Source organism: Trichosurus vulpecula, chromosome 3 (genome assembly GCF_011100635.1).
Source record: "Trichosurus vulpecula isolate mTriVul1 chromosome 3, mTriVul1.pri, whole genome shotgun sequence".
NCBI classification, from domain to species: Eukaryota; Metazoa; Chordata; class Mammalia; order Diprotodontia; family Phalangeridae; genus Trichosurus; species Trichosurus vulpecula.
In genome coordinates this window covers 356,180,445-356,207,577 of record NC_050575.1, presented here as the reverse complement: position 1 = coordinate 356,207,577, position 27,133 = coordinate 356,180,445, and the positions used below count along the sequence as shown (strand labels likewise).

The 27,133-nt window shown below is 38.9% G+C and overlaps 1 protein-coding gene across 1 annotated transcript in view; it reads left to right on the top strand.

Annotated features, from left to right (window-relative positions):
- The window catches only part of ARHGEF33 (Rho guanine nucleotide exchange factor 33), a 56,753-nt gene that overhangs the window by 15,656 nt on the left and 13,964 nt on the right, over positions 1-27,133 (top strand). The window contains exons 6-13 of the mRNA XM_036748264.1: positions 428-487; positions 6,135-6,359; positions 9,703-9,832; positions 11,509-11,641; positions 14,668-14,751; positions 17,316-17,399; positions 22,708-22,856; positions 25,019-25,186. Of these exons, the coding sequence (XP_036604159.1) occupies positions 428-487; positions 6,135-6,359; positions 9,703-9,832; positions 11,509-11,641; positions 14,668-14,751; positions 17,316-17,399; positions 22,708-22,856; positions 25,019-25,186 (1,033 nt within the window). The remainder of the gene's footprint in view (positions 1-427; positions 488-6,134; positions 6,360-9,702; positions 9,833-11,508; positions 11,642-14,667; positions 14,752-17,315; positions 17,400-22,707; positions 22,857-25,018; positions 25,187-27,133) is intronic.

Below are 27,133 nucleotides of genomic sequence, written 5' to 3'. Positions count from 1 at the left end.
TATGGGAAGTCTGAAAATTCTGAGTATCTGAAATGTAGATAAATGTTTGTGGTCTTTTCACTTAGTGTTATGGGAAGCAGAAGAGCAGGATGGTCAGGCTGGGAAAAAAGGAAAGGATGGATTGGGCAAATTGAAACCAAGCCAATGAAAATTTTTGTCTGTTGGTTAGCATGTTTATGGGGTAGCTAGGTGGTGCAGTGGGGAGAGTGGATAGAGTGCCCAGCCTGGAGTTAAGAAGACTCATCTTCCTGACTCTAGGCCTGGAGCTCTGGATAGTTTTTGATTAGATTTAAATTTAAGATCCAAGAACAAAAATTTGAGAAATGGCCTCCATTACTCAATAGCAGTTGAAAATTTTTCCCTTCATACTCATGGTTGCTCGAGAGAATGGAAAGCTTTCTTTCTCTTTCTTTTGTTTTCTTTACAGGCCCAGAGTCCAGACCAGTTCATGCAGGAGACAGTAATGTGAAAGGAATAATGAGTCCTGGTGAGCATAAAACTTTACATTAAAAAAAAAAACCAGTATCTTCTGTTTTTACATTATCTTGTTTCCCAAACATATTCCTTTTCCTTCCCTTGCCTAGATAGCTGTCCCTTGTAGCAAAGAATAAAACAGAGAAAAAAAAAATAGTCCAGCAAAACTGAACAATACATCAACTGAGTCAGATAACCCATGCAATGTTCTTCAGCAGGATCCCCCAATAGGTTGTAGGCCAAGCCTCACTTGGTCATTGTTTTGGGCCCTAATGGCTCAGAGTGAGAGTTAATAGCAATTGTTTCTGTTTTGGCCAGAGACCCTGAGGGTCTTTCCCTCCCAGATTGATTCATTTTTTGTGGGGGTGGGGGGAACTAGGTAAAGAGGCCATTCGCTGCCTCATTTCTTACCTAGCTTTGATCACTGAATGTGCATTGCCTCGGTCCTACTGAAGCTTGTTAAAGACTTTAGCTTAAAAAGGCCAAGGTCTCCCACTGCATCTGGGCCATCTCCAGTCATCCTGATCTATATCTTGCCACTGGATCCAGATGACTCCAGAGGAGAAAGTGAGGCTGGTGACTTTGTGCGGCTCTCCCTCACTTAAATCTAATTCATTTGCATGTCATGGCATCATCTCCCTGATGCTGTAGTCCTATTAGACAGTGAATGACAACCTCTCCAAAGAAGAGATAGAGGTACATTTTTGTATCTCTGTTCAGAGCCACGCTTGGTCCTTTTAATTACACATATTCCAGGTTTTTTTGTTGTTATTGTTTTCTCAATTTACATTGTTATAGATTGTGTAATTATTGTTTTCCTGGTTCTGTTTACTTCACTTTGTATCAGTTCATATGTCTTTCCTTGCTTCTGTATATTCTTCATGTTCATTACTTATAGAGTAGTAATATTGCATTACACTCACATATCAAAGGTATCTCCTTCGTTTCCAGTACTTTGCTAGCATAAAAAGCACTGCTATAAACATCTTGGGGCATACGCTTATGAGGACTTTCTTTGATTTTCCTGGGGGTTTTTTCTAGTAATGAGATCTTTGGACATTTTTGTCCCTTTCTTAGAAATTGAGTGTAAAGAATACTAATTTGTCCTTTCCTCTCCCTTCACCCTATCATCTCCTTTACTTTCTTTCTTATCCTCAAAATAGACACATCAAAACTCAGGCAAGCAAAGTTTCTATAGTTTATAAAAGATATAGTAATAATGATAATATTTAATTGAACTTAAACATAATTATTAAAGTAACTATAATAACATAAATAAGCAATAGCAAAGGCTGAGTCAGTATGGAACAGATTCTTAGCTTAATCTCAATGAGGGAATGGTAAGTAAGCATTTAGCGTACAGTTTCTTTCTGGTTCATCATCCATTAAGTCAAGTCTAGTCAATATGCATTTATTAAGTGCTCACTCTATGTCAGGCATTAAGTCAAGTCAAGTCAATATGCATTTATTAAGTGCTTACTGTTTGCCAGGCTTTAAGTCAAGTCAATATGCATTTATTAAGTGCTTACTATTTGTTAGACATTGTGCTAAACTCTGAGAATATAGATACAAGCAAAAATAAAGACAGTCCTTGCCTTTAAGGAGCTTACATTCTCATGAGGGATGGACAACACATAAAAAGAACCTGAAAAGGAGGTTCAGGAAAATGATCCATGTCAGGGCCTAACAGAGAAAGTCTGGAGTCAGGAATGGAGCTGAAGAAGAACGGAGAAGGACTGCCCTGGGTTCTTTCCTTAAAACAGAGGTTCTGGTAGCAACCAATCAGAGGACAGGAGTGCATGGGTGGAGTGTACATCCAGTCTGAGACAGCCAAGGGCAGCATAAACAATAAATGAACACTTATTGAGAAGCCAGAAACAAGAGTGTATGCAACACAGCAACCAGTTTTCTTTGGGCTTAATATGTTTTTTCATCAGAATATCAGAATTGACGATCTATTGTTAGTTGAATGTGTTATCCTCCCTTCTAGGAGTATTTTCACTTTATAGGAGAAAACCAACCCAAAGGAATGACTGATGGAATTCCAGGCACCCTAGTATCTAGGTTGGGGTGGGGTTAATCTGAGGTAGGACTCTTCCCATGGCCCTTCCCTACCCCTCATAATACTCTGCCTGTACATAAGGCTGGCTATGATTACAACTTTTAAATCTTTAATAATGATTATAATACATTGTCTAATATCTTCTGTTTGTTTCATTTCTGTCTTTAAGCTTAGGACAGTACCTGGCAAATAGTAGATGTTCACTGTTTGAATGACTCTCGTGATCATCCTATTTCAGGCTCTCATTATCTTTTTTTTTTTAAGAAAAAAAATTTTTATTCTGGATTGAACACCAAAAAAGTGCATTTCATATATAAGGAAGTTTCTTTATGAAACTTTGAACCCTGATTTCCTGCCACTTGCTTTTAAAAAAAAAGTATATAATGAATTTTACCCATTCCTTTCAACATCGTCTTGCTTTCTAAAGTCCTTCTGTTCTCTTCTGTGCATTAAAACATATTGCAATGGTCCTCTTTTTTGGGGTGATAATTGCTAAGCCCTCCTTATAGTCCTCACACTCCCTCTCCATTAAAAACCAAGAAAAAAAGGAGAAAAAATTCTTTTAACAAATACATTTAATTAAGCAAAACAAATCCACACTGTCCATTTCCAAAAATGTACTTCTGTACTTTGTGTCCATCACCTCTATGTCAGGAGATGGGTAACATATTTTATCATAGGTTCCTGGGAGACATGGATGGACATTGCATTGATCATGACACAACTTTCTCTTGGTTCTCCTACCCATCTATCTCCTTTGCTGGCTCATCATCCATATCTTGCCTCCTAATTGTAGGTGTTTCTCAAGGCTCTTCCCTGGGACCTTTTATCTCTTTTCTCTACACGACCCCTCTTGTTTATCTCTTTAGATCCCATGGGTTTAATTTCTATGCAGATGACTCAAAATTATATATATTCAGCCCCAGTGTCTCCCCTGAAATTTAGTCTCACATCACCAGTTGCCTATTGGACTTTTCAAACTGGACATCTTGGAAATATCTCAAATTTAACAAATCGTTATCTTGTCCTCAAGACCAACCCTTCTTCCAAACTTCTGTGTCCACAATACCTCACATCTTGGTTTAGACCTCTCACCCAGATTATTGCAACATCTTCTTTATGTCTCCCACCCTTAAGTCTTTCTACACTCTCCTCCATCATCCACACTGCCGCCAAAGTGATTTTCCTTAAATGTAGAACTGAACGTGCTGCTCCCTTATTCAACAAAATCCAATGGCTCCCCTTTTCCTCCAGGATAAAATGGGAACGGCTCTGTTCAGCTTTTAAAGGCTTTCATTATTTGGTGCCAATCTATCTTTGCAACCTCATTATGCATTACAACCTTTCCTGATCTCTATGATCCCAGTCAGACTGTCTTCTCCCTGTTTCCCATGCATGGCATTCCTTCTCCTATCTCCTTATTTTTGCCTGAAATGCACTTCTCACCTCTACCTCCTTCCTTCAAGATGCAGTTGAAGCATATCTTCTACATAAAGTCTTATGATCCCTCCAAGTGCTGGTACCCTCCCTTTCTATTTATATCACAGTTAACTACCTTGCACTTATTTTTATTTATTCTCTCTCTCTCTCATCTGTCTCTCTGTCTGTCTTTCCTATTAAAATGTAAATATTTTGAGAGTAAGGATTATTTTGTTCTTTGTATATGTATCTCCAGTGCTTAGCACGGTGCCTGACGCATAATTCCTTGTTGATTGAAAATAAAGTCCATTTTCCATTAGTTCCTCCCCTTCTCTAACTCTCAGACCCCATGACATCATTCACCATTCTTTCCTTCCCTGCAGTCTTCCATAAAGATGTGGCCCTGCCTTTTGCCAAGGCAAACCCTTTTGTACATACTCTTGATCCAATACTCTCTCCTCTTTTCTAGAAAATGGCCCCTCCAGTCATCCCATCCCATTCTTTCTCTATTGTTCAGTCTCTTATATTTTATTGGTTCCTTCCCTTTTTTCTACAAATATCCAAGGTTTTGCCCATTTTCAAACCCTGCCCCCATCCCCTCACACTATAACCCTATATTTCTTCTCTCTTTCACAGACTCCTAGAAAAGGCTGTTTATACACATTGCCTCCACTTCCTTTCCTCCTATGCCTCAACGCATTATAATCTGGCTTCTAACTCCATAGCATAATTGAAAGTGCTCTCCCTTCAAAGTTACAGCTAATCGCTTACTTGCTCAAGCTGATTGCATTTTCTCAATCCTCACCCTTCAGTGTCTACTGGATTTGACTGGATTTGACACTTTTGGCCACCTTCTCCCCTTGGTACTCTTTCCCCTCTGGGTTTTTGTGACATTGCTCTCCCTCCCTCCTTCTCTCTCTCTCTCTCTCTGTCTCTCTGTCTCTGTCTCTGTCTCTCTCTCTCTGTCTCTCTGTCTCTGTCTCTGTCTCTGTCTCTCTCTCTCTCTCTCTGTCTCTCTCTCTCTGTCTCTTTCTCTCTCTCTCTGTCTCTCTCTCTCTCTCTTTCTCTCTCTCTCCCCTCCCTCCTCCCTCTCGATTCTTCTCCTGTCTATCTGACTGCTTCTTTTCAGTCTTCTTTGTTCAATCACCACCATATCACATATTCTGTGTTTACCCCAAGGCTTTATCTTAGATGCTTTTCTTTTTTCTCTATACTCTCTCATCTATTGACCCAATAAGCTCCCATAGATTTAATTATCATCTCTATTAAGATGATTCTCAGCTTTGTATATTCAGCCTAGTCTCTTTCCTGGGCTTCAATCCCACATCTTAAATGACCTAGGACATTTTGAAATGGGTTTTCTACAGGCATCTCAAACTCAACATATCTGAAGCAGAGCTTAGACTATTGCAATGATCTCCTAATTGGTCTCTCTGCCTCAAATCTCTCCCCACTCCAATCCATGCTCTGTGCAGCTGCCAGAGTGATTTTCCTAATGTGCAGGTCTGGTCATGTTATTGTTCTACCCAATCAACTCCACTACCTTCTTATTACCTCTAAGAGCAAACACAAACTCCTCTGTTTTGGCATTTAAAACCTAGCCTCAGCCTCCCTTTCTAGCCTTATTTTCTTTCACATTTCCTGTGGTCCAGTCAATTTTGCCTTCATACTAAATATGGCACCTTCCTATTAAATAGAACACTTCACTTTCTCTCTTATTCCTTTGCACTGGCTATTTCTATGCCTAGAAGCATCTCATTCTCACCTCTGCTTTATAGAATTTCTAGTCTCCCTCAAGGATCAATCAAATATCTCCTCCTAATGAGGCCTTTCCTGATGCCCATCAAACTCCTTATGACCTATCCTTCCAAATCGCTTTATACCTCTCTTATACACAGGGTCCTAACTTAGACTTTGTGTATATAAACAGACTTGTCTATGCATGTATATGTTATCTTTCCTGACAGAATGGAGCTCCTTGAGGACAGAAAACTTTGAGTCTAGCATATAGTACCTAGCACATAGCAGGCATTTAATAAAAGTTTGTTGATTAATTGATACAATATGAAAGATCTGATGCTTGAATGAATATTTTGTGATATCCAAGTATGTCCTAAGGGGATTGGAACAGAAATATCCTTTAAAAAGGTCAAGTCTGGATGCATCTTCTGTTTTTTAGGAGTGAATGCAGCATCTCCCGAGGCAGAAGAAAACCTCAAGTCCTGCTTATCTGCTGATGTTCAGACCAAGGGTCCCCTGACCTCTGGGCTGTGGAGACAGCCCAAGGACAGTAAGGAATGGAGCGAGGAGTATGGATCCAAGGATCACCCGGATAAACCGAAGGATGCAGCCCAAGGCAGGCACAGCTCCTTAGAGAATGTTTTATGTGAAACATCTTTATCTGGTAAGTCTCATGTATAATTCTGGATGAAAAAAAATCTTTTTTTTCTATTAATTAATTTATTTTTAGTTTTCAACATTCACTTCCACAAGATTTTGAGTTCCAAATTTTCTCCCCATTTCTCCCCTGCCCCTACCCCAAGTCAGTGTGCATTCTGATTACCCCTTCCAAAAAAATCTTAAAAGGCAGGCTGTACTCTGGCCACAATTCTAGTTAAAGTCCAGAGTTCTTGGACCCTGATCACCTCAGGAGAACTGATCAATCCAGTCTGACTTCTGTTATTTGATACTGAATAGGATCCTCTTGGCCTTGTAGCATATAGATGACGGTGCTTTGTCATACTAGTTCCCCCTCAAGCCCTGAGTGAGATTTGCACTGCCCTCTTAAACATTCAGACTATATTATTCTATTAAATCCAGCAACATTTATTGAGTTCCTGCTATATTCAAGACAGTCCATTGGAGGCTAGAAACTGTTTTTACTAAAAATAAATGATGAACAATCATACCTAGCTTGCATCTTCCACTTTGGGTTAATCTAGTGATTGATCACAAACTCCTAAGCAATATTCATATCAATAGTGAATATCTACCTCTACTCTCATGTTTTGCCTGCCTAAATAGCACTATGGATTCTGATTATAGCAATTCTTATAAGTACCTGTCTGAATTCCCTTTGGACTTGCCCCCATCCATTTGCTAAGTCAATCATTTCTATGTTGTTGCAGTCTGTTGTCAGCCTTTCTTGCCAACTTCTCTCGTCTTGACAGATTAGTTTGACTTAGGTACTTTTTCAGCACTCAGAGAGTCCATGATTTCACCAGCAAGGTTATTCCTTCCACTGATGCAAACTGTAAGCTTTTAATGATTTTGCAGATGGTCTTTGGGTGGCTGTGGTTGAAAAAACTAATCTCAACAGATATACAATCAGTCCCCTCAATTTCTTCATCTATAAAATGAGGGAGTCAGACTAGATGACTTCTAAGGTTCTTTCCAACTTTAAATATATTAGCCTACGATTCTGTGACCTAGATCACACTTGAAGTCTTTTTTGTTTTGGGAGAATTCAACAATTCCATACTCTGCGGACATAGAACCCAAGGTCATCTTCACACCACGATGAAATATCTGCATAGCACTTTAGTGGTGGATGACCTAGTTTAAGCCTAGCCTTCTTGATCTGGAACCATGTTTTCTTTCATGCTTCTTTATTCTTCATGCTGGTAGTACCACTGATGGGTTCCCTTCCTTAAGCTATTAATAGAATTGATGAGTTGAAATGTACCTTTGAAACCATATGTCCCAACCCCACAATTTTACAGATAAAGAAATGGAATACAGGGGAGAATGACTTCCTCATGGTTACATGACAAATGAGTGACAGAAGTAGAATGTGCATCACATGGATTCTGTTATATTACTCATGACTAGTTAAAAGCATTATACAGCTCCAGAATAAGAGAAGCAGCATCTTCCTAAGAGAAAGTGTGGGGAAAAGGAGACAATAATTAACTTATCTCTGAATTTACAAAAGACTTGAGGAGAAATATAGAAAAAGCTTATGAAAATGGAATAAGTATACCTTAATGAAAGTTTATATTGTCTTGTTAAGAGGAAATATCAAAGAGAAAGAATAAAGCATCATGCTCTTGGGTATAAAAATTCTCTGGGGTAGCAGATATGCTCAGACACGTAAGCTTTAGGAAAGAAATTTGCTCAGAGGTTAAAATATACTATAGAAAAAAGGAGGGAGAAATAAGAAAGTAATAAACATTTTAGTTCATGAGAAACTGAAATGTAATGAATTTAAAGTTTATGAGTTTTGTTTGATGAAAAAATTTGAAAATGTTTATATGTAAATACCCTTTATTTAAAAACATAAAATCTTCATTTTTAGCATTAAAAATTATTCACAATTGTTTATCTTGGATGATTTAGTTATTCACTTAACTATTTGGATCTTTTACTAGATTGTGAAACCTTTGAGAACAATCTTTTAAAAAGTGTTTTCTCTTTTTATTATAAACTTAGCCAAAACTAACAAATACGAACATTTCAATATACAAAGAACAGGAAAAAAGGATTGTATGTGAAATTGTGAACTTCTGTTATGAGCAGTTTTTTTAAAAGTATATACTGAATTGAACACCGTAGTAACATAATTGCCCTGTCTGTTTTCCTTTCTGAACTTCCTTTGTTCTTTCCAGTATATTTAAAAATATTTTATTTTTTCTCTCCTTTTTTTGCATCATTGTAACTACCCACCAACTTCTTTTCTTCCCAGCCCATAGAAATTTTCCCTTATAACAAATATAATCAAGAAAAACAAGTTACTCCATTGGTTATGACCGAAAATGTGTATCTCATTCTGCATCTCCAGTTCATCATCTCTCTGCCAAGGAATGGATTATGTTTTCTTCATTGTGATTTTTCCCTTAAGTCCTACCAGAGTATCTTCTACACAGCAGAAACTCCTTAAATATTTGCTTTTGCTAAATTACTCCAAAATGTTAAGGAAAAGTTTGCAAATATTGTGCTATTGGTTTATAGATGACTCAGTAAACAAGTATCTTTAAGTTCCCGGGGATGATTTATTGGCCTAAAATAAAACTTCAACTTTTCTCTCATGGTTTCACACGTTACAAACAGGGATACAACTCATTCAGTTAAAGTAGGCATTTAATAAATGTTGGTTGAATTTTTGATTGGCAGTCATAGTACAGATAAGAATCCACAGATGTTCCAAACTTCTCAATTAGTCACAGATTTTAGGTGTTAGAGTCACTTCTATAACAGTTTCTAGTAGGCAGTAAAATTGGCTTCATTTCTCATCATCTTTTCCTTCCCCTCTTTCCTGTAGAAAAACTGAAGAGAAGACACATGGTTCACCCGTACATAGTAGGAAGGGCTCCCTTTAAAGGTGTATTAAGTGCATAATACAACTCTGGATAAATTGTCTTAAGCATAATCTGAAATTGTCTGCAACAGAATCATAGAATTAAAGACTGTTAGGCCTAGAAGAGATCAAAGATAAATCGTTTCATCTTATTCCTTCATTTTGTATGATAAGGAAACTGAAAACTCCCAAGAGGTTGAGTGATTTGCCACGTGACTGGTTAGTGGCAAATCTAGATTAGAACTAAGGTACTTGTTGTGAAAATTAATAGTTTTATGGAACTATGATAAAAAATTAGGTTGATGGATATTCAATGCAAACTTTGTGAATTCTTCTGTCAATGAGGCAGTTTTTATTATCTCATTTTTTCAGCAATAGACTAACCCCTAAATATCAAGTTACAACATTCTGATTTTTTTTCCAACTGTTTTATTTGGGTTAATTTTTAAAGCCAAAAGACAAACTGTGGCTCTGGAGCTGCTTGAATCTGAACGAAAATATGTCATCAATATATCCTTGGTCCTGAAGATTAAAGCAACGTTCCAGGGATCTGATGGGAAGAGGAGTACCAAGGAGAGAAGGTATCCTTGTTGACTGTCTGTCTTTCAAGCAATGTAAGAGTTAATTTGCCCTAATTATCTCTCTAAGTTATGTGATTCTAGAGCAGTGTGCAATGGCACCATAATATCCTTTTGTCCATAACCTGCCTCAAAACCAGCCTTGCAATGGATCAATAAATCTAGTCTTCTGGGTCTTCTTCAGCCTTGGCCTGTATTGTGAACATGAAGGGAATGATCCATTGATCCCCAGTTGGCTGGGGATCATGATGTATTTTACCTTGCAAACATGTCTATTGTAAGGTCTCGATTATTTTCTTTCCTCTTGGGATGTGGAGTGGCACTAGATGGCTATCAGGTGCCACATGATTGTTTGCGGGTAGTAGGAAGGGACTTCCCGGACTGATGATTTCATTTGTATAGGGAACATTGGGTGTGAAAATTCTGTCCAACACTGCTGCTTACAAAAGGCTGTTAAAACTCTGGCCTCAAATGTTTCTTATTGTATACTCCAATGGCACCACAGTAGTGGGAAATATGTGTGTGTTTGGAGTGGGAAGGTACATGTGCTCAGTCAGTGATGAAGCCAAGTGAGCCCAGAAGAACCAGGCATCTGCTGCCACAACACAAGCTATGGAAATGTGAAAATCCCTGCTTAGCCCATAAATAGGAAATAGAGCTCTGTGGAAGTCTGAAAATGCTGTACTTTCATTTTTGTCTTTGCCCAAGAGCCAGCACAGTGTCTTACACTTAGTAGGGCATAATAGACTTTAAATAAATCATTGCAGACTGAAAACTATGGTCTCATACACAAACAGATGTCTTCTAACAGCTGGGCAGCAAGATAAACATGTAGTCAAGGGCAGCTAATAGCTGACAAGAGGTCCTGTTACAGCTTTGCACCGTGCCTCCATGTTTAATTCAACAGAGGTGATAGGCCATAAAGCACCACTAGGTGTCACGTGTTTAAACACTTTCTATTACAGAGCCTGGATAATAATCTTGCCTGTTGCACTGTGAGGTTTTTTATTTTTTAATGACTGGAGGTGATATCCATATTAATGAGATTATAGAGCCATTGAAGATAGCCACCAGTGCAGACTAGAATCTATTCCCAAGCTTTATGGCCCAGCTTTAGACTGTCAAGTGCCAGGACTTTAAATTTGAGCCATAACTGGTGATCATTTTTTTTTTCGGTTCAGCCTTTTATTTGAGCTCTTTAGGAGACTCCATTTCTGGGGAACACTGTCAGAGCTAGCCTTTGGTAAAGCACTTCACATATATTATCTCATTTGAGCCTAACAACAACCATACAAAGAAGGTATTACAAGTATTTCCCCTACTTTACAGATAAGAAAACCATAACACAGTGACTTGCTTGTGGTCAAGCAGCTAATAAATATCAAAGGTGGGATTTGAACCCCCAATTCCAGGATTCTATCCACTTTAATTCCACCTAAAGAAATGAGAAATTCTAAACACTTATAAAAGGCTGTAAGCTTTAAGACCAAATAACAATTTGTTCAGTAGTCTCTTTATGAAGGAGCCTTCCTGCAGCTTCAGAAGTCTGTCTGTGATGGCTTGGGATTAGGGAATATTTCTTTCAGAACAGGGAATGGTCCATGCTTCTTATATTCCTATTGATTCTGTCCCATTCAGTACTTCATTTATATAATCACGTCTATCTATTCTGCTTCTAGTCTTTTCCCAGGTTCTTTGAGGTACCTTGTCCAGCAACATTTGGATTTACTTCATGCGCTGCAGGAAAGGGTCCTGAAATGGCCACGCCAAGGAGTCCTGGGGGATTTATTCCTTAAATTGACAAATGATGAAGTAAGTTTGGTTATTGACCCTTACCACGACTGAAATGTATTATTTGGATCACTACCTTTTAATAATTTGTTTCACTTAGGGAATAGATAACTTGAAACACAGAATCACAGTGGTAGGTAGGACCCCTAGAAAGCACTCAGTCCAACCATCTCATTTTACAGATGAAGAAATAGAAGTAACTATCATAAGATTTTACAATTAGTTGGTAATGGAGTAGGGACGAGGACCCAAGTTTTCTGACTGCTGGTCTAGCATTATTTCTATTTTATCACTCTGCCACCATTTAATACGTATTCTTAATTTTATATCCCAGAGGTCTTTAAAACTAGGTTGGAAGGCCATCCTGTTTGGTAGCTTTTGTTTTCCTACCGAGAGGCAAGAGGCAAAATGAGATGACTTCTTGACATTCTTTTGATAGTTCGCAGTTAAGCTACAAATAGGGTAGTAAGCTTGACTTCAATTACTGACAAAATTCTAGATCGATTCTTAAAGGAACGGTTCATCAATATCTAGAAACAGCGATTGTAGAGAATCAGATTAGGTTTATCAAGAACCAGTAATACAAGATTAGCCATTTTTTTCTTTTGTGCTAAATATATTTTACCTAGATTTTAGCAAAACTGTTCACAAAGTATCTTATACTATTTTTATAGGTGAGATGGAGACTTATAGACTAGATAATTACATAGTTATGTGAATTCAGAACTGGTTGAATGGGCACACTTAAACAGTAGCCGTTAATGGTTTGATGTCAGTTTAGAAGGCAGTCTCTGGTAGAGTACACTAGGGATCAAAGATTGATTCTCTATTACTTAACATTTTATCAACAACTTGGAAAAAAGGTACAGGTAGCATGTTAATTACATTTTCAGATGACGAAGCTATAAGGGATAGCTAGATCTTGGATGACAGAGGGGCTCCAAAAATATCTTGACAGGCGAAAACATTAAGCTGTAACCTATTAGACAAAATCTAAAAGGAATAAATGTAAATTCTTGTGCTTGGGTTCAAATAAATCATCTTTGCAAGTACAAGATAGGAGAAATTTGTCCAGAGAGCAGCACGAGGGGTTTTAAGAATCTAGAAGCTTTAGTGGTCTTCAAAAGTGGTGCCAAACTCAAATAGAAATGGGGGCCACAAAACCATAGATAAGGATCCCTACAGACTACATACTGCCTTAGAAATCCACATATAGCATTATTAATATAACATCATGGTACATATATAACCTATATCAAATTGCTTACTGTCTTAGCAAAGGGAAGGGAGGGAGGGAGAGAATTTGAAGCTCCAGTTTTTAAAAAATAAATGTTAAAATTGTTTTTATGTGCAATTAGGAGAAAATAAAATATTATTAAAAAAGAAAACCATATATAAATATTATCTATGTTTTATTTTGTAAAGTATTTCCCAATTATATTTTTATCTGGTTCAAGATGCACTTGAAAGTGTTATGGGTTTCTGTTTGGCACCTCTGCTCCATATGAGTGAGCAGTGTGAGATATATATAGCTAATGTCATCTTAGGTTGCATTAAGAGAGACAAAGTGTCCAGCACCAAGAATGTGCTAATCCTACTATACTCTATCTTGGACATACCACACCTGGAATTTATGAGCCCTACATTTTAGGAAGGATAATGATAAACTGGAGAAGAGGGCAACCAGTCTATGAAAAACCTTGAGGTAATGCTATTTGAAGATTAGCAGAAGAAAGTGGAGATATTTAATCTGGTGAAGGGAAAACTTAAGAGAGGAGACTATGAAAACTTTCTTCAAGTATTTGTGGAAGACAGTTTAGAATTGTTCTGGTCGACCCCAGAGATCAAAACTAGCAATAATGTAGAAGGTGCAAAGAAACAAATTTAGATTTGATGTATAGAAATACTGCCTAACAAGAAAGCTGTGTAAAAAGTAAAATGTAATACTAAATAAATCATTTTAAAAAATTAATAAAAAGAAGCAAAATGTGCAGCCTCAGAAGGAAATGCCTTTCCCATTGCTGGAGGTCTTCAGGGAGAGGTTGGATGCCCTCCTGTCAGCCACGTTGTGTAGTGGATCCTTGTTTAAGTACAAATTGGACTAGATGCATGGCCTTTAAGTTCCTTTGACTTCTGAGAGTCTGTAAATTCTGCATATTAAAATTACGAGAATAGATCATAGATGGTATTACAGGAAGAAACATTTCTCACTTATCTTCTGACAACTCTTTAGAACCAAAACAATTTTTAAAATGAAATATACCTTTCATTATAGTAATAATTTTGGCAACTTGAGTCATCTTAGAAAGGATTTTTTCTCCTGGTTTATAGTTTTTTTTTTAAAAAAACCTTAATATAAAGATGTCGTGTTTTGTTTACTAATACTAAATATGGCACAGTGGAAAAAATTCTGGATTTGGAGTCAGAAGATCTGGGTTCAAATCGCAATTTTTTACTATTTATTATCTATATTTCCTTAGTCATGTCTTCTTTGGATTTCATGAGGTTTTCTCCTCTGTTAAATGGTAGGGTTGGATTAAATAATCTCTAAGGTCTCTTTTGGTTATCAATCTATGACTATAGGGAGTACTATATTTAGAGTTTTAAAATATATTTAAAGAAAAATTAAATAAACCCTAACTGGTTTGCAAGAATGGGCAGCTAGGAGGCACAGTGGATAGAGAGCTGGGCCAGGAGTCAGGAAGACTCATCTTCCTGAGTTCAAAGCCAGCTTCAGGCACTTAATAACTGTGTGACCCTGGGCAAGTCACTCAACTCTGTTTGCCTCAGTTCCTCATCTGTAAAATGAGCCGGAGAAGAAAAAGGCAAACAGTCCAATATCTTTGCCAAGGAAACCCCAAATGGGGTCATGAAGAGCCGGACGTAACTAAAACAACCAAACAATAATTTGCAAGAAAATTTTAAAAGAATAAGTTGGATAACCTACGAAGTGTTCTGACTTCCTTTGTAATATGTGCTGTTATAAAAATACATGGTATAATCATTGATGTTTCCCAGTTCTGATGCATTTTATGTTTATTTTTAAGAATAATTTCTTGGACTACTATGTTGCTTACCTGAGGGACTTGCCTGAATGCATTTCTCTGGTTCATGTCGTAGTGCTGAAAGAGGTGAGCTAACCATCTATATGAAAATGATACTACTGACTATTAGACTAAACATGGCAATAACTCTGAGCTGTTTGGGGAATGGATGTGTGCTGGACCATTTACCCTTTTTTTTTTTAGATCCTATTGTGGCCAGTGCCTTTTTCAAGGCCCTTGGAGAGCCCTGTGTTAAGGTTAAGAGGTGCTGCTCACTTAGGGATCAAGCCTCATCCTCATTAGCTCTATCCTCTAATCAATGGAGCTGATTACAGTCAATCTAACCATTTATAACTCGTCTAGATGCAACCTGCAGACCTGTGGGCCGCCAAGCTCTCGTTTCCGTATAAGGACATTCTGTTATTCTAGAATCTGCAGGGCACACAGTAGTCATGTGACTCTTTTGGTTAACAGCAGTTGCAGATTGGGGGTACCATTGTTTCAGTGAAACTCTCTTTCTAAATAATAGGTACTCAATAAATATTACATTGGTTCAAATATAAGCTACTCCCCTAAACCACCCTCTCAGTCTGGATTGTATAAAGCCTGATTGTGGTCTATATTCAGTAGCAGCTAGGTGGCATAATGGAGAGAGGGTTGGATTTGGAGCCAGGAAAGACCTGAGTTCAGCTCCTGTCAGTCAAATGGGAGGTATAGCGCTAACTTCATAGGGCTCATGTGAGGATCCGATGAAATGATACCGGTAAAAGGCTTTACAAACTTTCAAATGCTATGTCAACGTTAGCTACTACATATTGTTTTCTTTTCAAAGAGATGACTTTTTAGGGATGTGGTCTTTATTTGGGGGTAGACCGTATTTGGATCATATGTTACCAAAGGGAATGAATTCATCCCCGAGTGGCCAAATTACAGGTAATGAACCTTTCTATATTTAGCTACATGGGTCCTCATTTAGCAGACCTAGGCTTCTGGGAAACAGAAATGAAGTCTTTCTAGCTTGGTAGACCCTGATAGAGTTTGTGAACTGTTGAAATAACAGAAGTGAACCTGGTGTCTCCTTCGTGCTATGGTGAGGCATTGAGGTTGGACCAGTGTGGTACATCCTCTAATTTCTCCAGCTCATAAATATGGAAGAACCATAACAACCTTCAACTCTTACATTTTGTTAGTGTGAAAACAGGTCCAGAGAGGTTAAATAAAACATCCAAGGTTGCCTGGGGTGGTAGGTTAACTAGTGCCAAAAGAAAAACAATACAATTAAATCCTTCAGCAGTGGTATTAAACCAATTAGCAATGTGAACAGAAGGTGAGAGATGGACCACAAAGAGCTGGACTCACTTCACAAAGTAAAGCAGGACAATTTCCTGGCCATTAAACAGAGTTTCTGTCAGTGTCGGGCCATTGTTTACCCTTTGGGAGTAGACTGACCCTAGGATGATATGAACAGATCCACCAGCAGAAACCAGAAATGATTACTCAGAACACATCCAATGTTCTTCACAGAGTATATTCGGGTCTGGAGCTATTTTACCGAGTGTCCCTTACCTCCCGTGTTTGATCAGTTACCAACTCCTGTTGATTATGTCTCCAAAACATTTTCTTAAACCTTTTCATATTTTCTTCACTCATCCTGACACTGTCCTAGCCCAGGACCTTATCACCTTGTGCCTGCCTTTTAATTAATTTCCACACTTCCAATATCCTCCATCACTAATTGATTTTCCACATAGCTTTCAGGTTAACCTTCCTAATACACAGGTCTGACCATGTCATGTCAATCCCCCGCTCAAGATTCAGCATCGTTCCGCTTTGTTTCTGGGCTACCTTACAAACTTCTCAGCCTGACGTTGAAAGTCCTGTCCAGTATGGATCCCACCCAGGCCTAGAATACACTCCTTCCTCATACCTGACTCTTAGAATCCTTAGCTTGTTTCTAGGTTCAGACCAGGCACCATCCCCTGTAAGAATTCTTCCCTGATCCCCTTAGGTGTTAGTGTTCTCCTCCTCCTCAGATATTATTATTTATGTATGTGGTGGTGATGATATGTTATTGTATATATTATTACTATAATTTATGTATATGCTATGTCTCCCCAATAGAATATAAGCTCTTCGAGGGTGAATACTGTTTCCCTGTTTTGTTTTATTTTTTGGTCTCACTATTCCTAGGGCCTGCCATAATGCCTTTTGTGTAGCAGGCACTTAATCAATGTTTGTGACTGCCTACTATGGCCTACACTACTAGTCTGTAAGTAACAGGAAGTGTATGATGCCATTCTGCTTGGCGGATAGTAAGCACTGAAATGATTTTTGAAAAAATTTATTTTCATTCATTCTTAAGGCGCTCTTACCCTGATTAATCCTGCCTGGATTAACATGGAACTATAATACAGAAGGAAAAAATGCTGTGTAACATAGGTCAACTAGTTCAGCTAAGCCACTTCCTCTCTGGACCTCAGTTTCATCATCTGTAAGATGAGGTGACCTTCAGGATACCTTCCAGGACTAACATTTTCCGTAGGATGCTTTGTGTTTTGCTGCTTCCTAAAGGCATTGTGGTAATTTTGTTACTGATGATACTAGGCCCTTGAAGAAAGCTGAGTAGAAACTCTATTTTTCTTTGAATTCAGGCTGAAGAAGAGATTAAATCTGACCTATACACGCTGTTTTTTCACATAGTCCAGAGGATCCCTGAATACCTTATTCATCTGCAGGTAGGTATGGCTGGACAAGCTTTAGGACTCTAAACTCTCCATACTAAAGGCATTATATAAATTTAAGGGAATAGTCACTATTAATAAAGTAGCAGTGGTTTGGAATTTAATATTGTTGCACCCTGGACCTCTTCACATAGAGGAAATGTGGATTCATTTAAGTACTTTATTGGCCCACATAGGCCAAGCTACCAGCCATGGGAGCAAGGTGTTGTTGAGTTGTTTAAGTCACGTCTGACTCCTCCTGACGACATTTGGGGTTTTCTTGGCAAAGATGTTGGATTGGTTTGTCATTTCCTTTCCTAGTTCATCTGTAAAATATGGGGAAACTGAGGCAGACAGGGTTAAGTGACTTTCCCAAGGTCACACAGCTAGGAAGTGCTTGAGGCTGCATTTAAACTCAGGTCCTCCTGACTCCAGGCCTACCCCTCTATCCGCTGCAACACCAACTGCCCCCTTGTAGTATATATCATAGCATAAATTCTTTCCATCCCAGAAATAGAGGATTTCACATTCACTGAGGCTAACAAAGGCCCTCTTCTCCTATCCCCATAATGCTCACTGGTATCCCTCCTGCCTTTGTCTTTCCCTTGATATCACCTTGGAAATACAGATGACACACGAAGGCCAGCAGATGACACAGAAAAAATTTAGAAACTCAGAAATGCATAAAATATATGTATAGTGTAATATATAGCTTATGTATTTTGTAATATCAGCATATTTGATCTTTTTTGTAATTTTTAATTGTTCTTATCTTTTAATACCATAATGATTCAGACTTCTCCTCTTGTATGAAGGGAGGGCCAAAAAATTTTACACAGATTTTCCAGATCCAAAAAATTTTACATGGATCTTCCAGATTTAGGATGCCACATCCCTAACCCCTGTGATGTGGAAGGGATAGCTGTACTACTTCAATTGTTGTTTACCATGATTATAATAGCATTGGTATACATTGGCACAGTCCTGATACTTCCTAGTTTTAGGGAGCAGATTCCATTGTCCCTTTGGCAAGAGTTTTACTGAGCTTTTCCATCAGGCGCCTTACCTGGCTACTTGGTTGTTCCCTCCTGGATCGGCATTCATGTTGACCCTTGGTACCTCTTGTTTGCTGGTCTTTGTGGTCCTGTCTCCCTCTATACTTCCTGAGATAAAATGCTTGGGAAAAAGTACTGAAGGTATAAATTCCTAAATGACAACATAGAAATGATCAAGGTTATTTCTTAAAACAGCTAGGTCTCCATCAGTGAGAACAACGAATCTCATGAAATGGCGGCCAGTATTCAAAGTTATAGTTATGGAAATTGTGATCATTGGTTCCAACCCATTGAAAATGTACAGTTTAGGTTTGAATAATGTGACCGCTTCACAGGATTCATTATTTGCTCCAATCAGGACTTGGCTGAATACATCCTTGGGCCTGATTCAGCTACCGCCTCTCTCCTCCTCTCCAGACTCTTACCACATACAAAGTCCTTCAACCCAGGGGTTCCTAACTTTTTTTGTGACATAGACTCCTTTGATAGTCTGCAGAAGCCTATGGACCACTGCTCAGAATAATGTTTTTAAAGGCATAATATTACAAAGAAAATCAATTATATTGAGAAACAGTTATCAAAATATTTTTTAAAAAAATTAGTTCGTGGACCGCAGCTAAGCTGTTCACCTTAGCTAAAATTATATGTACTGTTTTAACCTGTCATACCACCATTTCTTCTCCCTTCTCCCCTCCACTCCCTGCCAAATTTAAATCCTTACCTCTAAGCAAAACATATCCCACTATACTTCAAAAAATTTATATTCAATCCAAGTAGATTGCTCCTCATCCTTCCTTACCCCCCTCAAGGACTATAGGTGGCATTGGCTTACAACATTATGTAGGAACCTTTTTCTTAAAAGCTCCTGATCATAACAATTAACTTCTGTACTATATGAATGAGCTCAAGGCTCCCAGGTCCCCACCATTATGTCCCTATCACCTTGGATTCTAGACCTCTCTTGCTATACTTCCATGGACCTTGAGAGCATCTGTGAAGTCTGCCTTCTAATCATTCCAACCACCTTCTTTTTGGGGGGTATCTTTCCAAGGGTGATCATCAAGCATTTTAGACTGGTACTGCCAGTGTCTTGATCACAGAATAGGTGTGAAGTAGCTGGTTTGCAAGGATAGTCTATTATAAAGCTGCATATTATAGGAGGTAGCCCAGTACCCTGAACCCCAAAACTTTGGGAATATCAATGCCATATAGACTACTATCCCTGCTCCTAGTAAAGGTGTAACTGGCATCATTTAGGTCAGGGATGGCAAACTATGGCCCACATGTCAAATCTGTCCCTTTGCCTGTTTTTGTATAGTCTCTGAGCTAAGAATACGTTTTCAAATAATAGCATTTACAAATGTAAAAACTATTTTTAGGTTGCAGATCAAATAAAAACAGGTAGAAGACCAGATCTGGCCTGCAGGTGGTATTTTGCCAACCTCTGGTTTAGGGGAGCAATCATTGTGAAATAGGCCCATCATTCTCATCACCAATGCCAGCTGATGTGACTGCCACTGTTGGGCAGGATGGCCAAGAGGTCTGGGAGTGGCAGTGCCCCACGGACCACTGGCCCTGTTTCCAAGCCAGTCCTTGAAGCCATCATTGTGGGAAACAGCTTCTGGGGAGGCAGTATCTGCTAATTGCTTCTGTGGGTGCCATAACCCCTACCTCCTCAGCAGCAACGGCTACCTGGAAAAGAGCATCAGCACCACCAAAATCCCTTCATACTGTCCAATAGTTTAACATCAGAAACAGATGTGACTTTATCAGTGTAAATAACATTAAAGAAAGCATTACTATCGGCTTTGAGGCTGTACCCTAAGGGCCGTGGGACCTTTCCATCCTACTTGTAGCTGAAATCTCTTTTATGAATGATCTCCTCCATGAGAATGGGAGCTCCGGGGGAGCAGAGACTGTTACCACTTTTATTCTTGTATCTTCAGCATTTATCATAGAGCTTTGCATATAGGAGGCACTTAAATGCTTTTTCATTGACTTATGCATTTATTCATATTCTCCATTATACTTATTCTAACTCTGACCAAGTGGTCAAAGGAGGGGATCGCCCCTCTCCATTCTAGTTGAATTTCTATCTGAACTTCTTGGTAACTTAGTGTAGGACACCTTAGAAATACTTAGGTCAGTGATGCCAATAGGTTTGCACTGCTTCTCTAGCCAGTCCAATGTATGTTTCCATAGAACCAAGCCTGTGTGTGGTGGGTAAAAGATGAAATGACTGAGAAAACAAGGGTTTGATCTTCCGGGCATATTGATTTATTAAGCAATGCATGCCAATTGCCCAAAATTTAGGACTAGACCTCTTCAACTTAGGCCTGGACCCTGAATATAAGGGGAGACAGACTTCTATACAATAAAAACAATTAACCAAAAAAGCCAATTAATTGAATGGAAAAATACAACATTAAGTAATCTGATTTCTAAATTAGGAGAGTCAACAGGTACAATTTCTTGAAATCATTAAAAGCGGTGTCCCACTTCCCCCAAGGGTCTATGAACAGTCAAAAGAACATGGGAACAATAACTGATTGATTAGTCTGGGGCCAGTTTTCAGATAAGACATATGGATTGCTTGATGTACAATATGAGAAAACTCCTTGCATCAATCTTTGGATCTGACCAGGTTTCTGGTCAGCATAACCTGGGTCCTCACTGAAGGGTCTCTAAGTAGGAGATAGAGATGGTCCAGCTTCCCAGCCACATAAGTCTAAGTTCAAACAATGAAACAAGGTTTTCTCCCAATTTCCACAGTTGAATGAAGTTTTCTCATAGGATATAAGTTGGACTAGACCCATAATTCAATAGAAAGGGAATTGAGTTAGCTCCAGAGTTGAGTCACAAGACGGAGTCAATGTGGTTTCCTCAATTCCCACAATTGGCCATTTGCAGTCCTAATCCCCTCAATTCTCTCATATGTAGACAGTATGAGGTAAAAGGAACCACAAGGCTTCTATCTATCTATCGTAAGGTACCTGAAGTTCTGATTTTTCCTTTGAGTTCAGGCACTGTCTCTAGAAAACCCCTGCTAATGGAAGTTCCTTGAGAGCATAGATTGTTTCATTTTTTTGGTCTTTGTATTTGCAGGAACTAACATAGTGTCTGGCCCATAGTAGGCTCTTAATAAATGCTTGTTGATCTGATTTTCCATCTCACACGCATCAGGTTGGTGAAGTTGACAAAAACGGAAAATGACAAATGTTAGGGGGCTGTAGGAAAGCAGGAACATCGATGCACCCTGATGGAGCTGTGAATTAGTCCAGCCATTCTGGAAAGCGTTTTGGAACAATGCTTCCCCCAAATTACTAAACCGTGTATGCCCTTTTTGTGCAATACTATTACTAGGCTTATATTCCAAAGAGATGAAAGAGAATAATTATCCATTTGTACATTTTTTTGGCAGCAGCTCTTTTTGTGGTGGCAAAGAACTGGAAACTAAGGGGGGTGTCCATCAACTGGGGAATGGTTGAGCAAATGTTATTTCTATGAATGTAATGGAATATCATTGTGCCAAAGAAATGAGGAAAAGTAAGAAATACCAAATGGGACAGTTTTACAGTAACCTGGGAAGACTTACATGAAATGATGCAGAATAAAGTGAGGAGAACCAGGAAAATAATGAATACAATAAAAGTAATATTGTGAAAATGTACAATTTTGGAAGACTTAAAAACTCTGATTGATTGAATGACCAACCGTGATTCCATAATTAAAAATGCTATTCCCTCCCTGAAAGAAAGATGATGGATGGATACAGAATGAGACATATTTCTGGATGTGGCCAATGTGGAAATGTCTTTTGCTTGACTATATTTGTAACAAGGGTGGGTCTTTCTTTCTTTTTGGATAGAGGTGGGAGGTAGGAGGGAAAGAAATATATGTTTGTTCATTGGAAAAAATTTTAAAGTAAAAGCAAAAATAAAATAAATGCTTATTGATTGATTGAAAAAGAATGTGTTATCTGCAAGATCTTTGTAGCTCATTGGAATTTTCCATGTTTAAAGACATTAAATTCAGTTCCAGCTCTTAACAAGAATGCCCATAGATGCTCCTCCATAGATGCTTTAGTGTGAGAGATAGAATTGGACTAGCTTAAATCTTCACCTGGAAAGATATTGTACTTCTTCATTGTTTCCAATTATTCTGATACATCATTTTTGAAATGACAGATTGAGGTAATGTGCAGAACATAGAAAGGGCAATGATTTATTAGAATTTTCTGACTCATCTTTTTTTCTTTACTTTCCCAGAATGTCCTGAAGTTCACTGAGCAGGAACACCCTGACTACTACCTGCTTTTGGTGTGTGTCCAGCGTCTCCGAGTTTTCATCTCTCACTACACCCTGTTGTTTCAATGCAATGAAGATCTGCTCATTCAGAAACGGAAAAAACTCAAGAAGTAAGTTTCCAAGAGCTCAGACTGGAGGGAGGGTCAAGGGGGTATGAGCAAAGGGAAGGATACAAAACATGCCTAAGTCATCACTTTGCCCATCACCAGAGGCAACACTGAGATAGGGAGAAATACATAAAATGAGGTGAGACAAAATAATAGACCAGAGAAGGATGGATGCCTGCTGGAGGAAGTGAAGAAGCCCAGATCAGAATCTCCCAACCGCCTTGGCTGCCTCAGACCTCATTGGGCACTTACATGCCAACCCATCTTTCTCAAGCTACTTTGGAGAAGCCATTCTTTGAAAGTTCTTCAGACTAGAGACGTTATAAGACTTCCTAGTCCCCTTGTTGGACTGTTGTTTCCTCCAAAAGTCCATCCTTTTGACTTCCTTATCTTTGTCTGTGGCATTGCCATTCAGTCAGTCTTACATTTTCAAAACTTCAGTTTTACCTTTGAGTTTTTTCTCATTTACCTCCCATATTTAATCAGTTTCCAGATGCTGATGATTCCACTGCAATATCTCTGGTATCCATTCCCTCCTTTCTGTTCTCCTAGGCACTACCTTAGTACAGATCTTCCTTACTATTCACGTGGACTTTGTAATAACTTGATTAAAACATCTCTCTCCTCTAATTTCTCCCTTCTCTAATTCATTCATCAAAACCCTGTGCATCTTCCATATGTATAAATCACAGAAGACCTGAACATGTTATTCCTTTACTCAAAATCCTTCATTGGTTTATCTATCAGAGTCAAGACTCCTTAGGTTGGCCATCATTGAAAACCCCTCATAATGTAGCTCTATTCTAACTTTTTAGCCTTATTTCAGACTATTCTGCTCTTTGTTCCAGGCAAACTAGGATACTTGTTACCACCCATCCATGTACCATAATACCTTACCCCAATGTCTTGGCATATGCTATTCCTAACACCTAAAGAGCTCTTCCTTCAATTTTTGCCTGTTGAAAACTACCCCACCCTTCAAGGCATTACCTCCTCCAGAGTGCCCTCCATGATTTCCCACAATTAAAAGTAATCCTTGCTTTCTCAGACCTTACATAGCACTTTCATTGTACTTTTCTTAAGCATTTAAGTTCCATTTTGTATTATGGTTGTTTGTGGATTTGTCACAGCCTTCTACTAAATCATAAACTATGGGGGCAGGAGCTACATTTTATTTTTCTTTGTATCTCTCTCAGAACTTGCCACAGAGCTCAGCACATAGTAGGTGCTTAATATATATATATATATATATTTAAAATTTTATCTGACTTTTATTAATACCTTCTGTTTTTACATCAAATTCATTTCCAAATATCTCTTGGGAGCAGCTAGGTGGCACAGAAGATAGAGTGCCAGGTCTAGAATCAGTAAGATCTGAGTTCAAGTTCAGCCTCAGACACTAGTTAGGGGACCCTGGGTAAATCACTTAGCCTGTTTGCTTTGGTTTCATCTGTAAAATGGAGATGATAATAGCATTTACCTTGCAAAGTTGTTGTGAGGATTAAATGATAATAATCATAAAGAGTTTAGCACAGGGCCTGGTACATAGTAAATGCTGTGTAAATATTAGCTACTATCATTGTTATAAATAATTATTAATTAAGATTGAAAAAAAGGAAAAAAAAGCAATTCAGCAAAACTAGCCAATACCATCTACCATGTCTGATGGTGTCTGTAACATTCCACATCCAGAGGCAGGGATGGACATGCATTTTCTAAACTCTTCTCTGGAGTCACGTTTGGCCATTATAATTAGGAAGCATTCAGTTTTTTCTTTCCATTTATACTGTGATTATTGTCTATATTGTTTTCTTAGTTCATCTAAATTCATTCTGTTCAATCAGTTCATGTTAAGCTCTCCATGCTTTGAATTTTTCATATTTGCCATTTCTTAGGGCACAGTAATAGTTCATATTTCACACTAAGTTTAATAAATGTTCGTCGAATTGCATTTATGGGCCACCAACTCTGGCCATTTCAGCTACTTCACAATAATGCCCACCTTTCCCTAAGGCATCATCAGCACTCACCAGAGGGCAAGCTCACTTCTTATGCGGACCCACCCGTCTGAGAAACATCTCTGTTCTGGGGAAATCCTGGATGACCTTGATTTCCCATTGTATCCCCTGAGAATTGTTAATGGAACTGTCTCTTTGCTTGGTTAGGTCATCCATGGCGAAGCTGTACAAAGGACTGGCTTCCCAGTGTGCAAACACCGGGCAGGATGCTTCCCCAGCTTCTGGGCCTGAGGCTGTCCGGGACAGTGGTGGGATCCACTCTGAAGAGATGCTACAGCCGTACCCCGCTGCCGCCAGCCCTGGCTCAGCTGTCACGTAAGCTGCTGTCACTGGGGAAAGGTTCATGAACATTCCCTTATGGCCCTAGCAGTCAACTTTGAAGGTTTGCTGGCCAGGGCCAACCACATTATCATAGGGTGCTGGGATCTTCTTCCCTCAGCTGGGGCATTTATACGTCCCCCTGTCAATGCAGCGACCTAGAGAGAGACTTCCTCTTTGTATCAGAGATTGCAAGGGGTAGGGGAATAAGGGGATAACGAAGCATGATTGAGGTTCTTTGAAAGTGTTGGGAGACAGCTTCTCTTCATACAGCTTGATAGAGATTTTTCTGACCCTGATCACTTCTTTAGTTGTAATTAAATCCCTCCTACCTCCCAGACCTTTGGGCTTGGGCCTGGCAAGAAGGGTAAAAGTTGGGAGGGGAAAGAAGAGCTCTCTTAGGTCTTAGAGAAAGTCTGTGTTCTGAGGATCAGTCGTTCTGTGTGTGAGGTCTGATGGCAACCAGAAAGACTGTTAAATTGGCTAAGCCCTGCCTCCAAAGGTCCCTGCCTCTATCGAGATTTATTATGGGCCTACTATGTGCCAGGTGCTGAGCTAAGAGCTGGGGATACAAAATGGGGCAGGAGATAGTTTGTGCCCCCAAGGAGTTCACCCTCTAAATCTTGCTAAGGCTTCATTTTCATAAGAAAGCCTATACACGAGTAGTCAGTTAGAAATGTCATAAACTACTATGTCAGCTTGTCCTTAGATGTCCCTGGGCAAATATTCTCCACTTCAGGATAGAACAGGATCTTATCTTTTTGGTCTGCATTCACAACTGACTGGTGTGTTAAGCTGGGATCTCATTCAGTGAACCTTGGGGCACAGGAAAACATCAAATACACTGGGGGAGATTCTAGTCCTTAACACTTTTAAACTTCCCGGCATTCATTTTTACCTCAGAAGGATAAGCATGGATTCAGCCGTGTGAGTTTTAGATTCCAAATTCCTAAAAGGGTGAGATAGGCAAAAATGCAAAATTCTTAATCTTGACTCTACCAGAATAAGTCTGTTTCTATCTAAATTCCTTACTCTGTAATTTGTTTCCAGATCTATCATCTTAAGACAAATTTAATTAAGGTTGTTATAACAGAGTTGATTTTTCTCCCTCAACTTTATATTATCATGAGAGCTGGGCTGCTGCTGTTTCAGCTGCCAAATTTCCCAAATGACTTCTCTGTGAGGCTTTCCCCAACAACTCCTGCCAGGTGTATGTGGCCAGCATGAGCCAGCTCTGTCCTTCTCATGGTACCTCAGAAGGTTGTGCCCATGTAAGTAAGGTCTCCCCAGGAAGTGTGCTCTCTCCAGGATATCAGCATCCAGACTGGACTCAAGAGTTTGCAGGGGAGCAATTCTTGCAGTCAGGTTCTGAAAGAGCTTCTCTTCATAGGCAACTGGGGCCCAGGGCTGGCTACTGCTTCAGGGCAGGCTATGAGTGAGAAGCGAGTTTGTCAGGCTAATGTTTGTAATTTCACCCTTGCCTGATTGCTGCCTTAATATCAAAATATAACAATAGTACAGGCCTCTCTCTAATCTTCTGTTCTCTGTAGAGTTCTGTTGAAGAATGTCAACACAAATAAGCACATTTTGGTTACCATTGAACCTCATGGAAGCTGTATTCCACTGAGTTCTTCTGCATTGATAGAGACACAATTAGTTTTAATAAGTTCATAATAACTTGGTTTTATCCGTCAGGTAATAATCTAACTTGAACAATTTGGAATAGGGTGTAGGACCAAGATTAGAGCTACAGTGGGCCATAAAGGTCATTTAATCCAACTCTCTTATTTTATAGCACTTTTTTCTTTTTTATATATTTTATTCCTCCACCCCATTAACATATTAAAACAATATTTAGAATTTTTTAAAAAATTTTTTGAGTTTTAAATTCTATTCCTCCCACCCTCCATTCCCTTCCCCCTCCCTCAGACGATAAGCAATCTG